This window comes from Aulostomus chinensis, chromosome 3, assembly GCF_037954235.1.
Source record: "Aulostomus chinensis isolate RoL2024-O1b breed Wild chromosome 3, RoL_Achi_v1.0, whole genome shotgun sequence".
Lineage (NCBI taxonomy): Eukaryota > Metazoa > Chordata > Actinopteri > Syngnathiformes > Aulostomidae > Aulostomus > Aulostomus chinensis.
In genome coordinates, this window is record NC_141322.1 from 13,936,884 (window position 1) to 13,963,231 (window position 26,348).

Genomic DNA, 26,348 nt, shown 5'->3' on the forward strand with positions numbered 1-26,348 from the left:
AAGTAACCTGCCCGGTTACAAGTTCCCGGTGTGTTTTCTTGCAGCCTCGTATCACCAACTGCATCGCTATCCTGCAGCAGCTTCATACGGTGAGAGTGAGGTGGGCTGAAGCTTGGCAGCAACGGTACTTAACGCCTACTCAGCTCTCTCTCTCTCTCACTATCTCTCCCTCACACACACACACACACACACACACACACACACACACACACACACACACAGAGCTGTTCGCGTGCACCATAAGTTAAAAACAATGACATTAATCCATCTCATAGCATCCCCCAACCAGTCATGGCTGTCACCTTCACCTCACCAGGAGCAGTCAACGGCTCACAGGATTTAGGGGCCCTACTGATACCACCGGCACTCATGGTGCCTCAGTTCCACTGCGCTCTTGACACAACACACATTGACAGATACCAAAAGACTCCTCAGCGAAAATAGAATTCCAATTTCACTGGGTTCAGCGTGTGATAAAACATAGAGCGCTCTTCATTTGCGACTAAACGAGATTAAAGAGGAAGGAGGGGGGGCAAATATAGATCATGGCTTTATTAACTATGGCAACAGAATTTTGCATGCACAGAGCGACGGAGGGAGAAGTGTGAAGACGCGAGCATCTTGTGCTTCGCAAGGAATTTATCATAATGTTCACACTGCAAGATCATTTGCCTCTTGACAGGATCATTACGAGATTCAGTGCTCCCACAACCATTACGCAATTTCAGCATTCCTCCTTGTACGGAATTTTAATTGAATTAGCCTGGCTGGTTACACATGGTGCCAATGATAACATTTTCTGTCTATCTGGGCTCATTGAATCCACCGAGAGGAGGGAGGCCGATGCTTCAAAGGCAGGTTGTGGAAGAAAAGAAAAAGAAAAAAAGAACAAGGTGCTTTCTTTCTCTCTTGTTGCTCCGTAGAAATGGCGGACTTCTGTGAGCCAGCTGACTGTATTAAACTCCCAGAGCCACTCTTCCATGTAAGTGTCCATGTAAGCTGAGGGCAGTGCAAGCGTGATGTATGTTTAGGGGGGTAAACGTGTTAGTATTAACACCTCCAGAGAACAAGCCCCCCCCTCCCAACCACCAGCCACTCAAGTACATAGCCGTAAGAATGATTAATGATGGCGTTCATGTTATGAAAGGCAGAGAGATGGAGGAGGGAAGCTCTCTGACCAGAGGGCTTCTCTAGTTTGAGCCGCAGTTCTTTGATATCACATGACAGAACACATCAAAGAGCCAAAATGTAATAAATGGGTGCTATTTGGGAACATAATCAGGTTTAGGTTCTGATATCCATCTGATCAAGTTATTTTAATGAACAAGAGGTCATTATGATTTCAAATGTCTTTGAAATATCCCTTTCAGTTCCAAAAAGAACCCGTGTTAGTCTGCATGTACTGCGCATAAATCCCAGTCTCACTATTAATAAATAAACGTGACAAAATGTCCTCGCCGACTGTCTGCAGGGCTACAGTTCAACTTGGTATAGTTGAAGAGCACAAGGAGCAGTCTGCTCCATGTCCACAGCTGCAGTCTTACCGGCAGCTCAGTCAAAGGGTGCATTGCTAGACCCAGTAGGTCCCAGTACACGCGGCCCCCGGACCAGGTCTTCGGTCTCGTCCTAGTGAGGTTCCTGAAGCCTGTTGGAGCTGGTGATGAGTGGATTCACCTGGTTATCTCACTGCCTCCTCCTGATCACCAGCCCCCGTTCCTCTAAGTGATCATGACTTGATTTGGTGCTGGGGAATGTTTAGTGGCCAGGAACCGAATAGTCCCCAGGGACTCATGTACACCAGAGCAACCTTCAAGAACAGCACTGTGAGCCGTGCAGAGTGCTAGTGTGCATGAGAACGTTGCCATAGAAAGCAGCTGGTGCACATCCTGGTGAGACCTGGACCCTGCTAGCTAGAAGGTTGAGCTCTGTAAATCTGGATCCCATCCAACACCATTGTGAGAGGGCGGAGAGCTTCCCTCGACAGACAAGCTCCTTCAGCCATGTGACGCCATCACAAACGAAAGAACGGCGCGGCATACTTTCTGCTAAGAAACTCCACTCATGCATCGTCCCATTCTTGACCGCATTTCTGCAGAACCGCTCTTCCAGTTGGTTCATTCTACTAACAAAGCTTGCTGCTTCATGAGACACCATGCCCTTGTGTTTCAGCAACAACGATGACAACCAATCAGGAGCCACGTTACTGTTGGGTGGCAGAAGAGCAGTTAGAACCCAGTTCTGATACTGCAGTTCCTCATCGGAGTTCTAGATCATAGCTGCAGTTCTCAGACCTACAAGTGGGTTGTGCACTGTTGGTGAGCGTCAATTTAAAAAAAACCCAAAACAACAGTATTTAGCACCAAATCACAACAATTATTTACATCTCATAACACTTTATAAATTGTAGACTACTTCCATACTCCATGTTGGAAAAATATCCATGAACTTTTGTCCATCAAACGAATATGCATAACTTCTTTTTCCATCAATAAAAATCCTTAAAAAATATTCAGGCCACATTTTATTTACCAAAAAATGTTTAATTTCTCCTTGATGCGTGTTCATTTACAAGTAGTAAATCTGCAAAATAGGAAATAACAGAATATTTACACAATGAATGTTAACCTACAAACTTGTGGCAGTCGCTTCAAGTCTGAAACTCTAAAAATGTATCAGAGTTTTTGTAGTATTAAAATTCCTTTGCCACTCTTGTCTGGAATTGATTTGCCTTGCCTTGCTGACATTTTTGAAAACAAGAAGATTAAAAAGAGCAGGAAGTAACAACTGAAAAACAGAACGGTGCCACGACTCGCATTTTTGATTCAGCCACGAGGCAAACGTGTGACAAAGCATGTCTGAGGAGCTGAGAATGAAACATGATGTGCTCACACTGAAGGCAGCGCTGTAAACTTGTTCCGTTTGTTCTGGTCTGACAGATTTAACAGCATGAAAGTTGGACGCCAGGCTCAAGTCTCCTCCTGATGGCACCAAAAACTCACACAGACATGCTTTTTACCACATTAATAACAATAAATACAAGTCAGTAATCACCTAACAGTGCAAAATAAAGGAGTATTTTTTGTTTGTTTTCTAAAAGATGCTTCTGAGGTTGCAGAGCAGGTTAAAGTAAAAGACGAGCGGCCATGCAAATTATAAATACGCCGAACTTCCTTACCTGTCACCGAATAACCCGGATTACAAGCAGAACATGACAAAAAGGAACCTGAGAATGAATCCAGAATGGTTTTTATAAAGCAGACCACCAGCCCGACACAGCTGGTTTGCGTCTGTGTGCTTCTGCTATGATCTGAGGGGGGGGGTTTTAAACAGCATCTCCCCCTCCACGTGATCCACAGGCCAAAACATACAGATGCAGCAGATGAATATCAAGGAGAAAAACAAAACATTCTAAAATGTTTGAGCATGAACCGAAGCGTGAGATCCTGCAGTGCTCGCTTTAATATGGAGACAGAAAAGACTGTGTTGCTAACATGATCCACTGAGTAGAAGAAAACTGTACCCAAACACAGCCAGTGGTTCCTTAAGGGATTTTGTTTTTTTTTGGCAGGTAAACAACTGTCCTGTTGAAGTTAGCTGCAATGATACATCTCGAACATGTAAACAAAATAGTGGGTTCATTCTGGGAGGTGTGCTCATTAATCCTGCGTGTGTGAGAGGGTGGGGTTTTTTTTTCGTTTTTTTTTGGGGGGGGGGGTGGGAACCAAGTGTAAAAATGAAAAGCGACAGCATTTATGATCAGCATAGAATGACAGCCCTAATGTTTGATAGAAAAAACAAGGTACAAGAGTTAAAGCAGCAAGTCACATTTCCATCACAAAGACACAGATGCTCATCTGATGCAACATTTTCAGTTTTGATCCCCGAGGTCAAAATAAACCTCAAGTTCGGTCAAGTACTTCAACTTCAGGCAAACTGAAGAGACTTTTGTCTTCTGTGTACCGTTAAATGTACAATTTACATGTTGAAAAATAAAAAGACAAAAATGTAAAATAAAACAAAAGAAAACCTGATTACGAAAAATGGCAAAAAACTTTTTGCTCATCGTGAAAAAAGTATACAATTTACAAATGAAAACATTATACAGACCACAGTTTGGTTTTCGGCAAGCAGAATGAAAATAAGATTTGTTTTTTTCTCACCACAAAGTCAAAAACCATGACTTCTAAAAAAAAAGAAAAAAAAAAAAAGAAAGAAAAAAAAAGACAAAGAAATCCTCTTAATATAAAAAAGCTTAAGCCACACATGGCAATAGGCTAGTTTTTAAACAAGAGCTGCAGGCTAACGGGAGGATTACTCAGCTTTGTTTAGCTAATGAACAGAGGTGTCTCACCCCTGGATCTTCCTATACCCCCCTAAAGACTAGAACCCCTGTTTCAAATGGATTAGAGGTGGAGAGAAACACTCAGTATATCTTTTTCTTGCCCCTCTATCTGGGTATTAACATTTAGAAAATGAAACTAAAATGTGGCTTTAGGCTAAAAACAGATTTTTCCACTTTGTTTCACAGCTACAGGGCTCGACTAAGCTCCACCTGACCTCATTGTGGCTCCTGTGAAGATGTAAACAAAGTCTACCGGCGCAGACTTTGCTCTTTACAGGACGCAGTACCTGTGGAACCTTTAGATATGGCGGCTACGCTGTGTTGAGGGGGGAGGATATTTCAGGTAGTGCAATGTAGCTACTTCACTGTTCAGTCACAACACCATGATCCGCTGAATTGTGACCTCTTGACCCTTGAACCAGCCGCAGTACTACCGTGGCCATCAACAATCCTGGGCGTATATATTTGGTTTTCTGGAACCAAAAGATTGCACTGGTTGACTTAGAAACAACAGCAACTTCATGTTATCACCGTGACACCATGAACCAAGGAAAATAAACTCTGTGTCATCATGATTTCCCGCCATTTTTAACACGTTTTTTTTTCTTTCTCTTTTTCTAATCGGTCATCACTCGAACTTTTCTTTTCAGTCACTAGGCATGTTCATATTTAAAATCATACGGTAGCACATTCCATCTAACAAAATGTCTTTGCACTAAACAACATTCAAAGAAAACATGGCACAGTACGACTTTTTTGTTTCTTTTTTTTTTTTTTTAATGTCTGTGTTTTTTTTTCTTTTTTTTTTTGGTACTTGAATTTCAAATCATGATTTACGGTTGTATCTTCATTGTGTTTCTTGGTTAAAATGAAAAACAACAAAAATGTTTTCTCCCTAATCTTTCTTTAAAAACGTAGCTGTATTTATATATAATATCTATATAGTCTTCCTTTGTAACGTTTCTGTAAATTGTGCAAATTCAGCAGTAATACAAGTGGCGAGAGATCAGAGAGTGGGCAGTTGATTACATAAAAAAATAAAAACAAAAATAAACCAAACATCCTTTAAATGTGTGACGCCTGTTGGAGTCACATGACCGAGAGAGCCTCTCTCTCCACTGGCCCATCACAGATCGGTCCACTCTGTGGTTGATGCCATATTTGGAGTTCGTTTCCAGGCGTTCATTGTTTCTTTTCTGACCATCGTCATCACGACAAAACTCCTGAAATCAAAGTTAACCACAAGAACCAACATCCACAATAATCAAACGCTGTCAGCTGACATGTTCTCCATGTATGCATGTGTGAAAATGTCTGCTGTCCTTCACACATACAAGCGCCCACACACCACATGGGGCTGCAGACAAACACACATACACATGTAAGCATACACAGGCCCGCCCAGCTCTGCCGAACCCCCCCCATTTTGCAGTGTACTGCTTCAGTCCTTTTGCAGTTCTTCTGTTGTGTTGTTGGGGGTTGGAGTTTTGTTTGTTGTCTGGGTGAGAGGAGCAAGGGAGAGAAACAGATGGCGAGGACGAGTGAGGAGACGTAGGAGACGTAGATGCTGGGTGATCCTCAGCTGGCCAGGGCCATTGTGTCGATGACCTGCTCCAGCTTGCTCCTCAGTCTCTGTCTCCTCGCCTGCTCGTCCCGCTCCAACGCCGACAGGATCTGAACGGGAAGAGGAAAACATGCTAGGTTCAAGACATGTAGGTTTCTTGCGTCATAAAGAAGTTGATATGTTTTGTGTGTTTCCTTTGGGTGCTTCGGTAAAAGCTAAAGAGGTTAACTGAAGGAAGCCTTCTTAAAGAAACTCTGCTTTTCTTTGCATCCACTTTTGAAATCCCTTCGGAATTAAGAGCCAAACACATTAAATGACTTTCCATCCCACATCAAAATGATTTTAAGCAAAATTAGGAAATTTAGCAAATAAACTTGGTTGCAAAATATGCACCCCTGTCTGAGGATGATGGTGGAGGCAACAGGAGAAGACTTGTCATGGCTGTCTGCTGCCATCTACCAGTAAAAACAAGGTGCGAGCTTTCTGCAATTTGTAATTTTTCGTTTGCACCAGCTTGTACAGCCATTTTGCGTGCAGTGCAGAGGCAAAGTTTGGGAAAATTTGGGAAGATGTATAATAGGCAGCAGAAACAGCTACTTGGTCAGGTCGCGTCTACTCCGATTCACTGTGTCAGAGCTCCTTGGAAAAATGGGTTTCCATCTTCGGTTCTGCACATGCAGCCTTTTTGAAAGGGCAAAAATCATCCCAAATTTACAGGAAAATAGTTAATAATCTTTTGTAATGTGATACTTCAAAATGGAGAAACACAACGAACAAACCCTTCATAAAGCAGAAGTACTGACCGTGAAGGCATGGAGAGACAATGAAGTAGCCTGAGCTGCAGCTGGCCTGCTCGCTACTCTGCAGTCAGATGTAACTCACCTCGTCCTTGTACTTGATGATGTAAGAGTAGATCTCATGTAGGGCAGACATGCTGTTGAACTGGTTGGCGTGCAGGCGGGACTGCTCCGCCAGGTAGGCACTCATGTCCTGGTCACTGATGGCCGGCATCCTAGAGATATCAGAGTAGTACCTGCACGCACATGGACACAAAAGTCATCTTATAAATGCGCTACAGCTCAGCTTTATGAGTACCTGAACACATGATGGCGTACCTCTCCACCCAGTTCTTGTAGTTGGGGATGTCTTTAGCATAGAGCAACTTGTTAGAAGGTGAGTCCTTCCCTAGTTTATGCTCCGATGTTGAGCAGGAGTCCATGAAGGTCTGAGCCACCACAGACAAGCAGGCGTCTGTGATGCTGTTCTTGTGAATGTCGAAGACGAACTGGGGGTTCTTGATCACATTCACCCAGAACCGAAGTGGCAGACTAGAAAGGAGGAATGGTGGTGGTGGTGGAGAGATAATGGTTAGATAATGCTGACAAGTCCCCGTGGTGTAATCTGTGTAACAAACCCAGAAGAAGATCACGGTTCTGCAGCACTGACAACACTCTGGTGTTCATGCTGCAGAACCGTGGAAGCTAAGTTCAAAGTACTCACCAGTTGCTCTTCCAAGTGTGCCTCACATCAGCGTCTGATATGGAGTGTTTGTCAGCCTGCTCGTCTAAGAAGTCAAACATGTACTTGATGGCGAGGGGCAGGGCGCTGCCTCGGTGCGCTGTGCTGAAGATGGTCTCAAACAGGTCATCCACGAACTTCTGGAGCGTACCCTGAAGCACAGAATCACAACTGGATCAGTTCAGAAAGCACGATGTGATCCTTCCTCTATATGTGCATGGTGAGAGTATGAAGGTAACGTTGGTTCTGCTTAGATTTATGTTGTAACACCACTACTAACAGGGACAGGGCCCAGTGAAGTTGATCTGGAATGCCTTGTTTAATTGTTTTATTGTCCCTCTGAATAGAAACGGTTCCATTCTGTAAGCCTCCACGCCACCTTTTGGAAAACGTACATCAACTTAAAGCAGTCAGAAGTTGAATCCTCAGTTCCGTCTTCACTCACACATCAACAATCAGCATCCTAAGCACACAAAGCCGTGGGAGCCGTCATAAATAAGAACAAACTGCCACTCTCCAGGTTCCCTCATTGTCTTCCTCCGGCTTGCATGTTAATCATTTCCCAATCGAAGCAGCATTGATGGCGCTAACCTGGCTCTACCTGGAGATCCAACAATGGAAATCTGGAGCTAATGAGTGAAACATCAGGGGAGAGGAAGTATCGCGGTGAGCTGAATCACCATGATTGTTAGTACTCGCAAATGAGAGCGTATCACTGCTGGCAGGCTGCAAGGGAAGTTGCTGCGTGTTTCTGTGCATTATCACCAGAGAATATTGGCCATCTGTGTACATGGCCACGTCCAGGCAGGCTTGTGAAACAGGCAGCGAACTGTGTGAATTTGATAGATGTGACCCATTAGGTGAATTTGGAGCATTTTAAAAGAATTATATAAACAAATGTATATTTTAAACTGGATCTATTCTTCATCGTAGCAGGGTAGAAAGACAGAGTTTTGCCTGTCTGAGCCTGCGAGTGTTTGAGCAGCAGCATCAGTGATATATTATTCATTGGAGAAAATTAAGAGTTGCTTCCAAATACAGATGTTAGGGGCCTGTAAATCTGTCAGTACGTGCGGGAGTCTGTGTCTGCACGTATCAAACCTCTGCCGCACATGTAAATACTACTGAATTAAAAAGGTATCCTCATTTCTGTGTTTAAAGGTGTGGCAGTTAAAATAGAAGTCAGGTCACTTTTTTAAAAGGTGAATTTCAACATAAATTATTTTGTGGTCCCAAAGTTTGTTGATGAAACCTTTCAAAAAGTGATTAATAATTTATGGGTGGATGTTTTTGACTTTCTAAGCAGACAGAAGACAGTAGACAGGCAATGTGTTGACTGGGAGGAAGGCTCAGCGAAGGCTACACTCTGGAGTAAAGGATACATCACATGGCAGCGTCTCAGTTGTTTTCCCCTCAGTCGTTTTGTGCACTTAGCTGTGGTGCCGTATGATAAATCAGGCAAAACAAAACACTAAATTAAAAAGTTAGTTATTCTCTTACTTAAACCACAGTCTGATAAAACTTGATGTCTTCTCAGTCTTACAAAACATCCTACAGTGATGGGAACTCAGTCCGACCCTGCTGCTTTGACAACTTACTCAGGGGTGAAATACACATCGACTGATTTCTTCATGACGTCAGCACACATAAGCATACACACACACACTGAGTTGGACTCCACATGACCTTTCACACCATCATCTGAGGACGCACGCAGCATAAGAACCTGAGCGCAGGTTTCAGTATGGATGGAGGACATGGAGGAGTTTGTTGAGTAATGATCGCAGGGTGAAGGCCTGGGCCTAGAAGCCCCCAGGCCACTATCAGAGGACCCTGTAACACCAACAAAACAACTCAATAGTCAAAGGTCACCCTCCTAATTAAGACACACACACTCATTCCTATTCATATGTGTCTTTGTGCAAAAGGTTTGGAAAAATGTTAATGAGCTTGGAGACCACCACCAAGCAAAGGTCAGCAGGGGTTGCCTGTGGAAGTGGGCTACATGACAAGTATGTTGAGGAGTAAAGGTGTGTGTGTTTGTGAGTGTTCATGTATTCTTCTTCTGTCTTCTACCTTGGTGGCGAGCAGCCTTGTTAGATAGATCTCAGAGACCATCTTGCTCCCTCTGTCCCCTTCTCTCTGGTCCGAGTGGTCGTGGTTCTTGACCAGATGCCACAGTTTGGTGCCACTCTCCAGGTCGGGGGTGATCATGGGGGTTCTGGAACGTAGGCTATCTGGACTGCTGGCCGTCCTCAGCATGCTCTCTGTGAGGAAGAAGACACAGGATGAGGAGACGGGATTGGAGGGATGAACAAATGTGGAGCTAAACATGTACTTTGTTAAAGTGATGCAGCGCTCAAGACTGGGTACCTCTCTGTAACTAATAAAACTATAATTAGTTTGGTCTTAATCACAATTTCAAGGAGAAATGATTGAAGCTTCTCTGGTAGAAAAACACATGAATTAGACATTCAAGGCAGCTGCTGAGAGCAAAATCTCCCTGTGAAGTTAAAAGCATTTTTGAAAGGTGACAGCTTCGTCTACTTGCATGTCACTCTTTCATCCCAGAATAAATTTGTCTGTCACTCTCTCTCCTACCCCTCCTCCCTTTGTTGGACTGCGATCCCCCATTTTGTGACATGGAGCATTACGCTCTCGTTTTGAATGCTTGTCACTTCCATGACGAAGCAGGAAAGGATTGAGAGGTTCAAAATGTCAGAGAGAGGGAGGGGGAGAGAGAATGCGGACCAGGCCCATGAAAGTAGGGAGCCAGTGTGATGGGGATGTTAGTGCGTATTTATGGGCATGTCATGGTGGCGGCAGGGCTCAGGGACGGAGCTGCTGTAGACCAGGGAGGCTCTCAGAAAACACAAGCCATAGAAAGCTGGAGAACATCTGAAACCTGTGCAGCCAATTCAAGCCAAAAATACAATTCGTTCTGTAAAAAAATTGTAGTTTTTGCAAAAGGTGCGGCAGTTGGAAAACTTTTATTTTTGTGTTTTATGTCAGTATGACTAAGTTTATCAGTTGTACAGACCTGAAGAGGCTAAATGTGCTCGTCCTGTGTTTATGTGAACTCTGCTTGAATGCACACATGCAGGTTTGCATGGCTCCTGGAGCAGGACTAGCATTTTATTTGGAGTTTGCTAACGAGACAAAGTGTGTTTGTGACCTTGTTGAATGTGAATTTAGCCTTTCCAGTCATTAACATCTGCGTTTCTTGCATTTTGAAGTGAAATCTTTTGATCAACATAATCACTGATCACCAAAATGTACGATGGGGTTTGGCAAGAAATCATCATTTCAGTAATTAGCTGCCACAACTGCACTGGAAGTCTGAACATATTAAAATATTGCACAAAATAAGCAAATATGTAATTCCATTTTATTATTAATTTCAGTGGGAGAATTGTGGGTGTTTGCACTGTCAGTAGGAAAAAACTGATGAAAGAAAGAGGCAACACCTAGTGTTATACTGAGTTAACTAACACACACAAACTGTGACAAAGGGTAAAGGGGCATAAATGTCACTTTCTGTATCAGACTCCCTGTAGCTTATTCATATTTGTCCATAATGTTTTCAACATCATGTGTTTTTACAGTAAGTTTATAACATTCTGAACGTGGCTTGTGTTTTTGCTTTTAAAGGAGGTTTGTCTGACATATATTTGCACTTTTTATGAAATGAGTGCACACTTACACACACACACACACACACACACACACACACACACACACACACACACACACACACACACACACACACACCTTCTCTCGTACCGTATCTGCTGAGGGACTTGGTGAACGTGGAGGAGTTAGAGATATTGTATGCTGAGTTCTGTTTAGGCACCAGGGCGATCACTGAGCCATCTGTCACCTGAAGAAGGATTTTCAAGATCAGTTATTGCTGTGAAAATGTCCAGCGGCAAGATTACAGCACATCAAAAGTCACTGCTCACTTTACATCATCATCCCCATGCCAAAAAACCAAAATGACAGCTGTTACATCAAACTAAAATTTACCCTAAAACAATGACATCCGGAACATCACATCTGGTTTGTTGAATGCATTTACAAGCAACACAAATATAGAACAGAATAAACATGTCAGAAAGCAGCGCAGTGTTTGTGGTGAGCTTAAGCAGCAGGGCACCTGGTAATGAGCCAGGGTGTTGAGTCTCTTCCAGTCATTGTCAATCTTGGTGGTGACGTCTTCATCCTGGAGGATGATGCGAGCCATCCTTCCCTGCCGCCATTCTGTCACACAAAGTGAGAAGAAGTGTCTACATATTAAACCTATTATAGATTTTGGACTGTCAGGGAAATTTAGATGCTAATTTCCAAATAGTTATCATCATCATACTGATGAACACATTCAAGTGAATACAACATCCACATAAACAGACAATTATGGTATTTTCCTTCTCTTGCTAGCAATCTATTAGGCATGTCAATACATGTACAGAGAGGAATCCAGTCTCCCTTACAGGCCATATTTGTGTGTGTCAGCCAAACATGCAGACGGCGACGCTGAGTAAATGATTTCAATTTAGAAAGAGTAAAACAAATAACTTAAGTGGATTTTGGTTCATTTCTCTAATTCATTTCGATGCAAAATCACCCAACCTGTCTGTAAGGCTCCCTTCTGCTTTAGAGAACCCTTGAGACGACCCCTCCTTCGCACCCTGCCGTACAACACCTGCGCTGAGTGTGTGACTTTGTGTGAGTGTAGTTGTTTTTCCTCCAACTTACCCAGGTCCATATCAGAGGCTTTCGGTCTCTGAGAGTACGGCGTTCCCTTGTACACAGCATCTAGTAGCTTCTCCTTCACCTGCGTCACTGTGTCACAGTTCAGGCTCTTTACCGTCACCTCAGGAGCGTTTTCATTCTCTGGGTTTACACAGTGCAGCGTCTACAGAGGCAGAGATCAAAGGTCACGGGCCACATTCACACCGGCAACTCAACCCAGACTGGGAGTGCAAATTATTGATGTGTGGAAATCTGACCCTGCAAACAAATACTAGACACAGCAGTTTAGAATAAACGTGTGACCCTGGAACGATGCTTGCTCAGCTTTTTGTTGCATGTTGGTTTTCAACTGCATTAAAGCTATAGGAGGTTCCAAAAGTTTTACGTCTGTTATTTATGCACCGTATGTGTGTTTCAACTGTGTGCACTGACCAAAGTCTTGTAGTCAATCTGCTGTCTGATGAGCTTATCCTCACTCAGGGAGTAGCGGGCCTCTCCAGTGATTGCATCTATCGGACCCTTCTCCATTTGCTGCTTCATGGCACAGTACAGCATGAAGAGCGGCTCCCCGGCACACTCCTGGAGAAGAATACGGAAAGATAGAGATGGAGACAGGTGGAGGTGAAAGAGAAACAAAGGATGGATGGAAGGTCAAAAGGTGAAATCATTACATTAACTACACAAGCGCAAAAACGTCAACAGCAAAAGGTGCCGACTGTAGGTTTGCTGAGCATCTCTGGTTCTATTTGAAATCTTTGCGTGAACAGCTGGTGGACTAGTAAAGAACAAGGCCATGACCTGAGTTGGCTAATAGCACCCCAACTGACAACTGACAGGGCAACACGCCTACTATATTTCTCCTCTCACAATCCAGCCTCTCCCTTGTGTCTCCTCTTTCGGGAAAACAACCCCTCTGTAAATTTGTGTGTGTGAGAGAGAATGAGGGAGCAGTTGAGTGTGCAAGGAGGAGAGAAATCAGAGAAAGTGCGAGTAAGTGGCAATTGATGGAGAAGTTAAAAGAAGGTTAACGACTGAGGGGTGAAAAACGCTTGGAGAAGCACTTTGTTGTGTGAGACATGTCAAACAGGCAATGAGCGCTGGGATGTTGGGCCGCCGCCGTCGCTCTTTCCCCCGGTCTCTTGCTCTCTTTTTCACCCCCTCCTTCTGCTGGGCTGCTAACTAAGCACTGCCTCCTTCTGTAGCTCCCTCTGCTCCCCTCATATTAAAAGGAAAACTGATAAATTATGGTGTAGGATTCTTTTTTTTGCAGTTTATCATTAAAATGATAATAATAAGTATAACAACTTTTTACACTTAAGTTAGCTGCTGACAAAAAGGCCAGTCAGGGCCAGACATGTGCTAGAATGTTACAGAGGCATGCAAATGCAATCCTGTTTGACCAGTTTGTTATTTCTGAGCGTATTCATGTTTTGTTTGTCTTGGAACAGAGACATACACTTCCTGCCCTTCGCCCCTCAGCAGTCATTTTGGTGAGCTGTCAGGTGAACTCTCGTGCTTCAGCAGCACTTCTCTGCCTCGCAGCAAATGCATCAGCTCTCTCTGCTGCTTCTCAGCTCGAATGGTGTCAATTTACTTGCCTTGAGCCCCTTTTGACCTCTAGGTCTGCAAAAACAAGTCAATATCAAATATGCTCGCTTTATTTACATTAGGATATCAGAGTTTAAATTGCTGCTTACAAAACATGAATTATTATCATTCACTCACTTATGTATGTCCTTATTTCTGCACCCGTGTCAATATGTCAATGGACTGTTTTGCCTCGTCTCTCTGTATCAGTGCAGTAACATAGTGCATATGGTTGCACTTTATATAAGGCAGGCAATAAAAAACGATGCACTTGAATAAAACCGGCAGTATTCTTCGGTTTTTCATGTCAAACTCCTGTTATTATACTTTGCAACTGATATCCAGGCGGGACACATTTTCCGTCATTTGTACCGGTTCAGTGTTGCTGACTTTAACATGAGGTTTTTGTGTTTTTTACATTATATTGTATTGTGCTGTGTATTTCTGCAAATTGTTCAAGGACTAAAGATGGAAATTTGCTATCTACTAAATCTGTTGCACTTGTCTTTTTATTACCCGCAAATAATTGATGTAAAAGTGCAAATTGTCCATGAACTTAATCAAAAAAACGAAATTAATTTTGCGCTATTTGTATACATATAAAGACTAAACATGGAAGAGAACATGCTAAACAAATGCACATATTTATTAATTTACTTGGCAGATGAGCTCTGAGTGGGTGGGGCAGGCACACAGGAGTGATTTAACTATGCCTTTTAGCAAAACTCCCAATAATAAAATGATCTAAATTATAATTCATCCAATCCAGTCCCCTTTTTAGTAACATACACTGACGAAGTGATTCCAAACTCTTGTAAAAGCCAGACCAGAGTGAGCCCTCAGAGCAGGGTCATGGATAAAAGCCTTTTTCTGTTACTCCTGTTCCCTTTGGTGAGAGAAAGCTCCAACCCTTATCCTCCTTTGAATAACTGCTTGACCTTAACCCATCTCTATTCACACCTGGTTAAACCTTGAAATTGTTCCAGGTCTTTCTTTTATGTGACCCCTAAAACCTCAGGAGGAAGAGAGGCACTGAATTGGAGAGTTTAGATAAAAGCTGAGTTGGTAACCTTGCTGCTAGCCAGGTCACAACTCCAGCAACACTTCCAATCATTCGACACTCTCTCACTAGAACAACTTTATTGTTAGACCAATGTGTTTTGACAAGAAGAAAAAAAAACCTATAGGACTGGAAGAACAGTAATATATAGTGTACATCCAACAATTCCAACATCCCCGCATAAAAACATATCTTTCTGGCCAGTTTCTGTGTTTGTTTGTATGCTTTTGCCTCTGTCTTATCTTTCTGATGGAGAGACAGTCATCAGGAAATATGGCAGCCTCCCTAGTAACCCCCTCCTCTGTCGTTTGAACCCAAATCTCTCTGTCCTGTCTCTTATATAGAGCCAGAACCAACATGCAAGCACATCCAAAACAGAAACACACAGATGCTAACTGTGACCCTCGGGGGGGTGCTTGGCTGCTGGGCTATCCTCCACTGTCCTGTCGAGGGGTTTAAGGCTAACTGATTAGCTGCAGCAATGTTTGACCGGAGAGAATGTGTGCGTGAAAACAAGTATTTAGCAGCATTTATGCTTCAATCATTTGCTCTGATTCCCTATCACAGAATTCAGAAAGTGAAAGGAAACATACAGAAAGAGAAATGAGAGAAAGCTTTTTTTTTTTTTTGCTAAGCCCCAAAAGCTCAGAAGGGAAACAGACACACACATATTCACACAGGCAAACACACACTTTTCTGGCTCAAAAAGAATCCAGTGAGAGACACAAAGAGGACGGGATAGCGTGACAGGCTATGGCAATCATAACAACATGACCAGCTGCATCTGAACGGTGCTTCAGACTGCACAGATTCCTCCATTCGCAGAGAGGAGAATTTATCACATGAAAGGCGTAGGTAAGGGATCGGTAGCCAGCCGCCTCGGCCTTATCTAATGCTGCAGCTGTGCGTGTGTTAGTGCAGCATTTTTATATGCTCTAACACCAGTGGAATTAGTATTGCTTCAAAACTTATGTGCCTGCATGTGTGAAAGACAAATTTACCTTGAGGAACTTGTAAAGCAGGAAGGTGAACCAGTTGGTGAGCATCTTCTCAGCGACTGACTCCGTCCTGGAGGAGATATGAGAGAGGAGAAGGGATGAGGGGAATCATAGACCAAGAAAAAGGAAGGAGAAGGAAAACAAACAAACAATTTTTTGCATCAACCTCAGTAAGCAACATAAACCTCTGAACCAGTGGAGCCATCCCAAAATGCTCCTCCCTATACCAGCACACACACCCAAACACTTTCATCGTGGGAGGAAAAGGCATTTAAGACACACTCCCACATCAAAGGGAACATTCAGCACAATCAGGCAGTGTACCCTTCAAACAACCAACTTCCTTCACCCCCCATGACACACAAACAAATTAAGTTGACAAAACAAACCCCTCTATTTCTTTCATTGTTCCACCCCCACCTCCTGTCCCCTACATGTTTCCCTGTAAAGCAAACCCACTCGTCTTCATTAGAAATGCAGCAATTAGTATAATTCACTAACTTCTCTCATTAATCACAAACCTGCCATGTAATCTGTGTGCTTGTGTGTGTGTGTAAGTATGTGTGCAGGGGCCTCCACACGTGCGTGAGAAGACACGTGAGCAATGAATGAATACAAAACAATCAAAAGGTATTGTAATAACAGACTTATTACTTCTCATTTGTTTAACAGCTGAAAAGGAGACGCTGCTATGTTGGGGGAAAACGGAAGGGCAACAGCAATAAAAAATATCTTCAGATTAGCCTCCTTGCTTTCTGTAAGCCCTCCTTTTCACTGCTGCTCAATTATCCATTCCTTGTTTTGCCTTAGATGAATGGAGAATGCATAATAACTACTGCAGGGTTACTGGGTTGTCTAACTGGGCCACATTCCCACACTTTCTAGCTTCTAGTAAATATCCTTTTTTGCTCTATCATTAACATGACGTAGGGTGCAAAACAGCAATGAGAGGTACATTCTAGAGAGAAACAGCAGTTGGAGGATTTTTTTAATCAACTTTACGCAGAAATTCTGCTTTTTTTTTCTTCCAGGACAATTGAAGAAGACAGAAAATAAAAGAAAACACAGGAAACTAGGCCAATGAAACCAGTGACAGCCTGTAGCAGGAACGAGACATGAACTCCTACGCTTCCGCAAGCCTCCCGTTTGACTGTTGTTTGATGTATGTGGAACAGTTTCTTTTTCATGGCTGTCGGCAAAATATACCAGATGAAAGATGAGGCAACGGAAAAGGGGGATTGAAGGACGAGAGAGGCGAATACACCTGGACAGAACACGCTTTTGGGCATGTCAGGACTTGATAGTGGGCGACACATATCATCATCTCATTCAGGGAAACTGTGCTAGCACCTTTTGTTCCAAAGTTTTCAAACATGTGCAACAAGAAGCGGGGGTAGATGCAGCTTTCCTTTACACACACGCACACACACACACACACACACACACACACACACACACACACACACACACACACACACACACACACACACACACACACACAAACACAAATCAGACCCTATAAGGTACAAATTGAAGGAAACGCAACCAGCATGGAGAACGTGTCACCATGGGAGCCCCCATTAGGTAATTTTCCCGTGCTTTTCTAGTTTAAAATTTAGAAAATCCTCATAAGTCAGGAATTGCAATAAAAAGACAAAAACGGGATGAAGCATGTGTAATAATGGGCAAGCTTATTAACGCCAGCTCCAGAGGCAAGTGTAGTTAGCAGGGACAGCGTGTTGTGACCGTGGAGGGGATTGGAAAAGGCTTCACACAGGCACATTGGCTGAGAGTCATTTATTTGATTAGATTTTTAATTAAATATCTCTCTGAGGAGAAGGAGAGAAAAAAACATAACTTTTTTATCATTTAATGTCTAATTCCAACTTATTTGGAGAAAGGCCATTTCTCAGATTGTGTCTCTCTTTAGAAGCGTATATCTTTTCCTGTCTGCGCTAACTAATCTCTCTTTCTCCACTCTCTATTCACCAATCATATTGCATATTCTACCATGCAAAGGCCTTTCTCTTCCTCAGCAGTTTGCCTCAAGACCAAATTTCCCTCCAGACATATTGCCCTCAACTTTCTGTCAATCACCATTTCCCTCTCTCCCTGTGGTCCATCCACCTTTCTCTAACCTCACATTTTTTTCTTGCCCTTTATTTCCCACTTCTGCTGCACATCTTCTCCTTTTTCCCCTTTAACAATCGCTTCACTCTATCCTTCACACCCGACCTTGTAAATCCGTCTCCTCTCTCACTTTTCATCCCCACTGTCCCTTGTGCTTTTTCTACCTGTGAGTGTGTGTGTGTGTGTGTGTGCGTGTGTGTGTGTGTGTGTGTGTGAGTGAGACCGAGAGAGTGGTCTGTCTGACTGCAGCTCTGTTGGGAATGAGTGTGTGTGCTCAGGGGTGTAATCCTCTCTGACAGCAACAGGGCTGAGAGACAGAGCGGACGTAACGTCACGTATGCCTCTATAAACTCTCGCCCCTGCTTTGCTGCTCCCCAACTTCAGCAGTGGGATAGATAAACAAATTGCTTGACAGTCTCAGAGAGCGTGATCTATTTTCTTCCATTTTCTGTTCTGGTGCTGTTTTAGTAACATAATGAGTGCTATTATCTGCCAGGTTCTGTTGTGTGTTTGCATGTGCACCGTACTGACAACAGGAGCAAAACAGGGAACACTTATCCACAACTAATACTTTTTTTTTTATCCATATTCATTCATGATCAATGCCCACAAGCCAACCCCTCCCCCTTCCTCCCTCTTTCCTTACCTCCGGAGTAAGAGCTTCGGGTGGTTCTTGCTCTCAAGGTTTTTGTCAATGAGGTCAGACAGGAGCTGTTTGAGGACGCCTGTAGCGTACTCCATCTCCCCCTGCAGTGCTGTCATGATGAGGGAGGCCACGTTGCCCCGGTCCCTCATTGAGAAGGACCGCTGCGCCTCCAGAGTGCGGATGAAGGTCAACAGGAAGTGTTTTTTGGTCAATAGCTGGCCGAACAATGTCAGGGCCTTCTCCACATTGGCGGGGACCTGGAGGAGAGTGTACGGAAGGTAATGATTGTGTGGGAATGTTGAATGATGGGAAGCAAAGCCGCCAAGTGCGTAATGTGGAGTAAAAAATAAATTGAGACGTGAGAGTGACAGTAAAGAATCATTTGAAAGCAAGAGAGGGGCAACACAAGATGAGAGAAAAGATTAAAGCAATGAAAATAGCAAACAGTTAAGATTTAGGAACACAGAGGAAAATGAGGTGGAGGCAAAGGAAGACAATGAGTGGAGAAAAAATGGGTTGTGAGTTACAGGTGATAAATGATTATTCGTGAAAATAGAAGATCAAGTCTTCCTTGGCTAAAGAGCCACACGTGCACATGTGAAGCTCCATCCATGAAACAAGGTTTTCACATTTCTCCCTTCACATTCTCTCAGCTCCTCCTTTACTCTTGCCTCTTACCTATTATTCTCTCCACAGTTGTCCAACTTCTCTCTCCTTTCTCATGGTTCTGTCTTTCTCTCCCTTCACCTCCCTTCATCCCTCACTGCCCTCCCAGCCACCGATTCTCTTCCTCTCTCAAAGCAACGGGCAGGCTTGTAGTGAGAATGTGAGCTTCATGCTATAATAAGAAATTGATCTGCCTGCTAGCGTACTACTGTGGCCTGTGATTGCCTGGGCCATACAAATGAAAATCCAATGTCGCGCTACACTATCCCTTTGGAATACAGTTGATAGCATGAGCAGATACTGAACGCCTCAAAGCGCCGTCCCAGCAGCCGCCACCTTACATGCATGTCAGCCGGGTGTGTGCTGTGCATTTCTGTGCGATGTGTGTTTGAGAGTCTAATGTATACAGAGAAATGATGGAAGCACACCACATTACAGTGTCCACACAGCCCAGGTTCATGTGAGTGATAAAGTGTTCTCTCTTGAGAAATGAGGAGTAGCGGAGGGGAGAGTGTTTTATTGAACGTGTGAACATTGCTTTTTCAGAAGCTTCAAACAGCCTAAATCCTATAGAGGCAATCTATCACTTGTACCAAGTCTTAGTGGAGCTCAGGCAGTGCTCACTCCCCCAAAAAAGAACCCTACCTTCACTGCATTACATCAAACAGGAGCTTACCCTAAGAGTTTCTTCCTACAATTTATATTCTATTTTGGACTCAAAACTTCTTCTTCCTCAATGCCATGATGACAGTCGTTTGCTGGCCAGTTCTGGGTGGGCTACGCCAAACATACTGTAATTCTCCTCTTCACTGGACTACATCGAGTTAGACTGGCAAACTTATATTCTTAGTAAATAAATTGGTAGGGACTGCCAACACAAATTGGATTTTGAATCAGACTGTATCCTGATTGATTTTAGACAGTCTGAACAGCCCCAAACACCCTGAGATCTGATCCAAATCAGGCTTCTCCAGATACCTCTCAGTCTAGACGCTCAAATAGGATTTCAATTTGTCAATCAACCGCAACCTGTTTTTCCATGCATACTGGCCACCTTAAGTTTGTGTCCTGTTGATAAGTTGATGATTTCTACAAACAACAAATCTGACATCATCACTTGCAAATATCAGTGTGGACAGAAAAAACAACAACTTTGATTTAAGAAACAAATATAATCCGTCTGCAGTCTGAATGAGGCCTTAGACACATTTTATATCTTGTATCATTGCTGAAGATGTGACTTAACCTGATTACATTTACACCAGGTTTTAATGTGTCTCTAATTTTGGGGGAAGGCACCACTTTCGACAAATGCCAGAGTTGAAGGAAGAGGAGGATGCTGATTTTTTTAAAATTTGAGCCATCTTTAATCAGTTTGGTCAGCGCTGACACTGTCCAGATCCTGGTGCACGAAGGCATGGCTGGTGAATGGAGACCTTACGGACAAACACTGGGTCAAATCTGGGTATCAGCTGTCAAACTTTTGATTTTCCTCGCTGAAGACTTCTGTCAGTGTCCAAAGACACACAACAGTGATACAACTGCTGAAGAAAGCGTACATGACTATTTGGTATCCATAGCAACAGGTTGACAACACAGTCTTGGGTGCATTTACACCTGAATACATGGTAAAAAAAAAAACTATCCATGTGCAATTTGATGACCAAATACACATTTTAATGCCGTGTGGAAAAGACGCTTCCCTTCCTGTGGGTTACATCACAATATTTGAATGTCAGCTTTCTGAACCCTTGAACAACTTTAAAAACAAGATTTCTGGAGCAGCAGATATAGATCCCAAAAGCATCAAACATTCATGAGAATGTGCTGATCAAAACAAGAGATTCTCTACTGGATTTCTGCCTAGCTTTATCTCACTGTTCTCCCCAGCTTTCTCCACCCTCACAAAAACCTTTCCTTTCATGATGAACTTTTCTTTTTTTCCCAATTATTCACCAACATTTTTTTGTGTGAAAACCCCCATATGAAACAAACCATTAACACAATCAGAAAACACCTTTTTTTCCCATTCATTTTTATATTTGTGTATATAAGCTTATGCTCTCTACTGACCCGTACCTCCATCTCCTTGAGAACAGGATGGTCCTCAATCCCAGGGAAAAGGACCCTCATGGCGTAGGTACGGTAGTCCAGGAAGGGGATTCCTGCTCCGTCTAGCTCCTGTGTCAGTTCATGGATATCCGTCTGTAACTCTGCAAAGGCTGCAAAGACAAATAACTTAGGTTTATCCCAGTGGCAGGAAACAAACTACTGCTTCTGTGCTGAAAATGCTTAACATGTCTTGTTACATGTAGTCTAGGACTCGTTCCTCAAGAGTATAGGTCTTCTCATAAGTGTTAAGGAGGAACAAGGGTTGAAACTCCATATTGGGTGGTATCAACTGTTAAAATCAAGAATTAAATAAACATTAGATTGGTTTAAAGCTGCCAACTGTTACTTTAACTTCTAAGGCTTTAACTCATGAGTTACAAATAGCCCTTTTTCTCACCAAAAGAAATACCTATTTAAGTAAAGTATTTTAAGGCTACAAAAAAATAGAGCAATGGACAACTATGACCAAAGTAGAAAATAAGCACATTTGTAACACCTGCAGAGTCTCTAGAGCTAGTCCTTATCTTCACTCTCAAGACATGTTTTCGTGAAGACACAGGCAACAGGAGTGAACATGATAGAAGCATGTGGAGGAGTAGCAGTGAAAAGCGGCAGCATGAGGGAGAACGAAGGAGGAAAGAGGGAAGTGTTGTAGTAAGGAAAGTGTCCAGTAGCTGCAGGGGAGCTGAAGATGGCTCACAGGGACAAGAGCCAGTGAGTACACGCACACACACACACACACACATGACACGCCGCCACCTCACATTCTTGTACATCTTCAGACACACACTTTTCCAGTCTTCCCATCTTGCCCCACAGCTGTACACATAACCTCGTGCCCAGATGAGTTATGTGAGAGCATGTGTCAGTGTTTTAACACATTTCCCCTTCCAGTAGTGTGTCTGATCAGTGGCGACTTCACAAGAAACACATGGAATCCATTCTTTTACTCGTATCCCATAAACAGTACCTTCATCATACTTGTGGTGCTCCTCCTAAATTCTGTTCTATGCTATAAATGTAGTTACATAGATGCAGTAACAGCTGAGTGTGCGCTACAGTGTAATTCTAAATTACACATGGAATCACAACACATGACAAACCAGAGCCGAGACTAACAGATGGCTTGTGTCATCCTACCCCTCTCGTCCAATCTCTCTTTCTCTCCCTCTCTCCAGCCTTCATCTTAGAGGTCACCTCTCCTCGGCTACATCCCAACATCCTTCTTTGCTTCTCCCTCACATCCTCCATCTCTGTCTGTACCTGTGATCAACCACTCCCTCTATCGTTTCACTTAATCCCCTTTTCCTGCCATGTCTTATTTATCTTCCAAACTTTTGACACAAATCAGTCCCTGTCTCTCCTTTGTCCTACCATTTGTCAACCCATACAAATATTTGTTGAAAAGGACCCCTCTTTATCTTCATATACAATCTCATTTTCATATCGTCTATTTCTGATTCCCCTTTTTCCTCTCTAATAGATTTCCTATCACTTTCTTTTTTTCTCAGCGCCCTCTACCTTATTTATCTCTCTCACTTCACCTCCTTCCTCCATCCATCCTGTTGTCGTCCTCCAGACAGTGGCGACAGCAGGGGACAGACAGGGGCAGGGCCTGGACTCACCTCCACACAGCCCAGCCAATCATTACTTGACCTGCCAAGAGGGTTTATGGCGTGTTTGTGTGCCTACTTGCAGGTAGCTACAAAAGTGCCAGCTCTGGCTGGACTGTATAGAAAGTCTCCCAGCAGACAGTTTGACTCTGAGAAACTTGTATATATTTTTAATGGTATAAATGATGCATCCATCAAATAGCAACACCCTTGGTGCATTGGCACATGTTTATTTTCACAGCTGCTGCTACATTACTGGCCTCCTTTTTAGTGAATACCCTTCTTACATTGATAAATCCAGGATAATCAAGTTGGTGCTGATGACTAAGACCAATTCAATCATTCAGTACTTTTAAATGCACAGCTTAGGCAGGTAAACAGTTATAGTTGGATTAGGCCATTTAATTAGACAACTGTTGTCCCAGGATACATGATCGGGGAAGAAATTGATTTATTCAATGAAGTATGCATGGTGTAAGCTGTACGTACTGGACAAATTCTGCTCATTGCTGCATTATCTGGGTGTGTTTGTCTAACTAGTAGAGTTTCTTTCAGACTAACGTGTTTAAATGTATTTTCAAAGTCAAGTTTTAGTCGAACAAACACAATGAATCAACTTTTTCTTTTTAACATCGTGTAAATGACTGTTTCAGGCCACAAAAGAAAAAAATCCAGTGTAAAAAGTTACTTTTTTCCACACAAACATTTGGCATCCCCCAGAAATCCTTTTGCCTTTCACGTGGAGGCCCTCCCTCCCAGGGATTAGAACCACTGTCTCTGCATCTACAACTGCATATTTTAATAATCCTTTTTAATAATTATTATTACATTATTTACTGAATGCTCCCAAAAGATGTTACTTTGTATGTACAGTCTTCTGTAATACTGTATTTTACATTGACTAATTAAGTGTTCCAATCATATTTTCTTTGCATTTCTGTGTTCATAGAACTGTAACAGATTGTGCACAATGAACGATAGCAGACCCCAGCATTGAAACCAGAGCAGGCACCATCAGAATCTTTAGATTGCTTAGGGTTGTAGTATGATAAAACCTGTGATAGACTCACTCATCACCAGCGAGGTAGCAGAACATAGTTTGTGGAACAATTTTGGGGGCAAGGAGGTCAAAGACACAGGAATTTACCAGAGACCAAAAAAACAAAACAAAAACACGAGACGAATTATTGGGAGAATGGGATGCAATGCAGTTGGAGCTTGAACAAGATGAGCCACTTAAATCTGGATTTCTTTGCCTGTTTTGAGTTTATTTTGATCTTTCTCTCTTTCATCTGTGTCTCTTGTCAGAAATTGATGAAATACAATTGCAAGTAACTGGAACAGTTTTAAAAATTGATTTACAGACAATGTCCATTGTGTGCTTCCTCATTAAGAAGCTGCACTGGTCAGACACAGAGCTGAAGATTCTCTCCTGACATCCCTTGTAATATTCTATTTAATCTTAATGATATGCGAGTGTATGCTGGTGATTATGGTTATCAGTATTCTTCCATTTCTTCTCGTTTGCCTCCTTCTGTCTGTCTCTCTCTCTCACCAGACAAACCAGTAAAGTCAGTCAGTAGGCAATCACCGGATCCATGCTGTCTCCTACCATATTAATTCATGCAAATGAGCTGGTGTGCCAGTCTCTCTATCTCTCCCCCTGCTTCACTTGCTGCCAAGCCGCACCTTCCTGACTATCTGCTCACTGTCCCACCTCTGTGCCCTGTATCTATCTAACCTCCATCTCTGCCTCTCTCAGTGTGGGCGCTAGTGCGGCCAGTAAGGCGGCTCTCTCATGGGGTGGAAAGCCAACATCTGGTGGCTGGCTCAGATCAAAGTACTCGTCTGGAAACACACCAATACCCCCACCCTCACACCCTCCAACACACACACACACACACACACAAATCGCTGCCACCAAACAGCAGAAGGGCAGTTAGAAGTGGGAGGGAGGGAAAAAACAGAGAGAGAGAGAAAGCAGAGTAATGCATAGGACTATTTAATTGGGGCTGTGCAGCTTTTGAGGTAAGCTGCAGCAAGGGAAAGGTTTACTGAAAGTTATTCAGGGACAGAAGAGTTATTTTGTGAGAAAATAAAGTGAACAGAAGAAGATGAAACTAAACCACGATTATTATACGTAACCACATTTAGTCTCAACTCACCTTCCTTGCATTCAAGGGCCACCCTTGACTCCAGGTTGTCCATCTGCAGTTGCAGACGTTTGAGGGTCCGGTCAGCATCTCGTGACTTCCTCTTATAAGCAATCAACACCACAATGATGACAAGCAGGAGCAAGCCACCACCTCCACCGATACCGATGATGGCAGGCAGTGTGAGCAGGCTGTCTGAGTAGATCTGCAAGGTCCCCAGTGAGTACTCAAACCCTCCAACACGCACCTAATAGGTAAAAATTACACTCTGGTTAATTAAGCAGTCAGATGTAAGACACAGCATTGAACTCCAGTAAAATATACACAGGGTGTGTTTGTAGTAGACTCCAGCTACAGATGGAAACCACTTTCCTAAAAACTTCATCTGCTCTTTCCAGGATTGGGGTTTGGGATAATGATTCGATGAGATCAGATACTTTGTGAAAACATTATTCTAAATCTAACTACTGTTCAGCATCGTTTTTCAGGTTTCAGTCGACAAATTTTGGCCTACTGCAGGCAACATCTAACACAAATTCAACCATGTGCAAAAACCCACATTACATTTGTACAGCAAAACCAAGCTGTAAGTTGAGAGAAGTCCTAGCCAACACTCCCTAAAATCCTTTATCTGGGTTGGGGGAGGCAACATCTGTGCCCTGGGGGAGGTCTTTGGAACGGGTGAAACACACACACAATCACACACATGCACATGACCATATCATATCAATTCAGTTCTGGCTTGCAGAGCATACGATTAAAACACATTAAAGTACCCCCCCCCCCCCGCGCCGCCATTTCCCCCCCTTTTATTCAATCGTTAACTGGCTTACATCTATGAAATACCAAATGTAGGAGGATATAAATAGACACAGACCCTTTGCGCCCACCAGCCATTTTTTGGTCTCTGTTGAATATCAGTACCGTTGAAACCCTAAGGGGTTTTCCCAGCTAAACCAGACCAATCAAAAGCCTCCAAAATATAAACACAGTTTCAAATCCCCCAACAGTACAAGAGACAGGATCCGTGTGTTTGTGTGTGTGTGTGTGTGTGTGTGTGTGTGTGTGTGTGTGCGTGCGTGTGTGTGTGTCTGGCGTGCATGTGGGAGAGTGTGTGAATGAATGAATGGGGAAGAGAAATAAAGAGTAATTGAAGAGATTTAGGTCTAACTGTTGGGGGACTAAAGAATGAGCTGGATGAATGAAA

General features: G+C 43.1%; 1 protein-coding gene across 3 annotated transcripts in view; it reads right to left on the bottom strand.

Moving 5' to 3' along the window:
• Nucleotides 1-2,510: 2,510 nt before the first annotated feature.
• The window catches only part of plxna1b (plexin A1b), a 199,720-nt gene continuing 175,882 nt past the window's right edge, over nt 2,511-26,348 (bottom strand). For 2 of the 3 annotated variants that reach the window (XM_086198826.1, XM_086198827.1), the window contains exons 20-32: nt 25,154-25,388; nt 21,337-21,485; nt 18,598-18,854; nt 15,825-15,891; nt 12,609-12,755; nt 12,180-12,339; nt 11,581-11,684; nt 11,208-11,304; nt 9,501-9,691; nt 7,407-7,576; nt 7,022-7,234; nt 6,789-6,939; nt 2,511-6,016 (exon numbers count right to left, since the gene is read on the bottom strand). In XM_086198826.1, coding sequence (XP_086054952.1) covers nt 5,921-6,016; nt 6,789-6,939; nt 7,022-7,234; nt 7,407-7,576; nt 9,501-9,691; nt 11,208-11,304; nt 11,581-11,684; nt 12,180-12,339; nt 12,609-12,755; nt 15,825-15,891; nt 18,598-18,854; nt 21,337-21,485; nt 25,154-25,388 — 2,037 coding nt within the window. In that variant the 3' untranslated portion in view covers nt 2,511-5,920. The remainder of the gene's footprint in view (nt 6,017-6,788; nt 6,940-7,021; nt 7,235-7,406; nt 7,577-9,500; nt 9,692-11,207; nt 11,305-11,580; nt 11,685-12,179; nt 12,340-12,608; nt 12,756-15,824; nt 15,892-18,597; nt 18,855-21,336; nt 21,486-25,153; nt 25,389-26,348) is intronic. The other variant, XM_086198828.1, reaches the window with a different exon arrangement.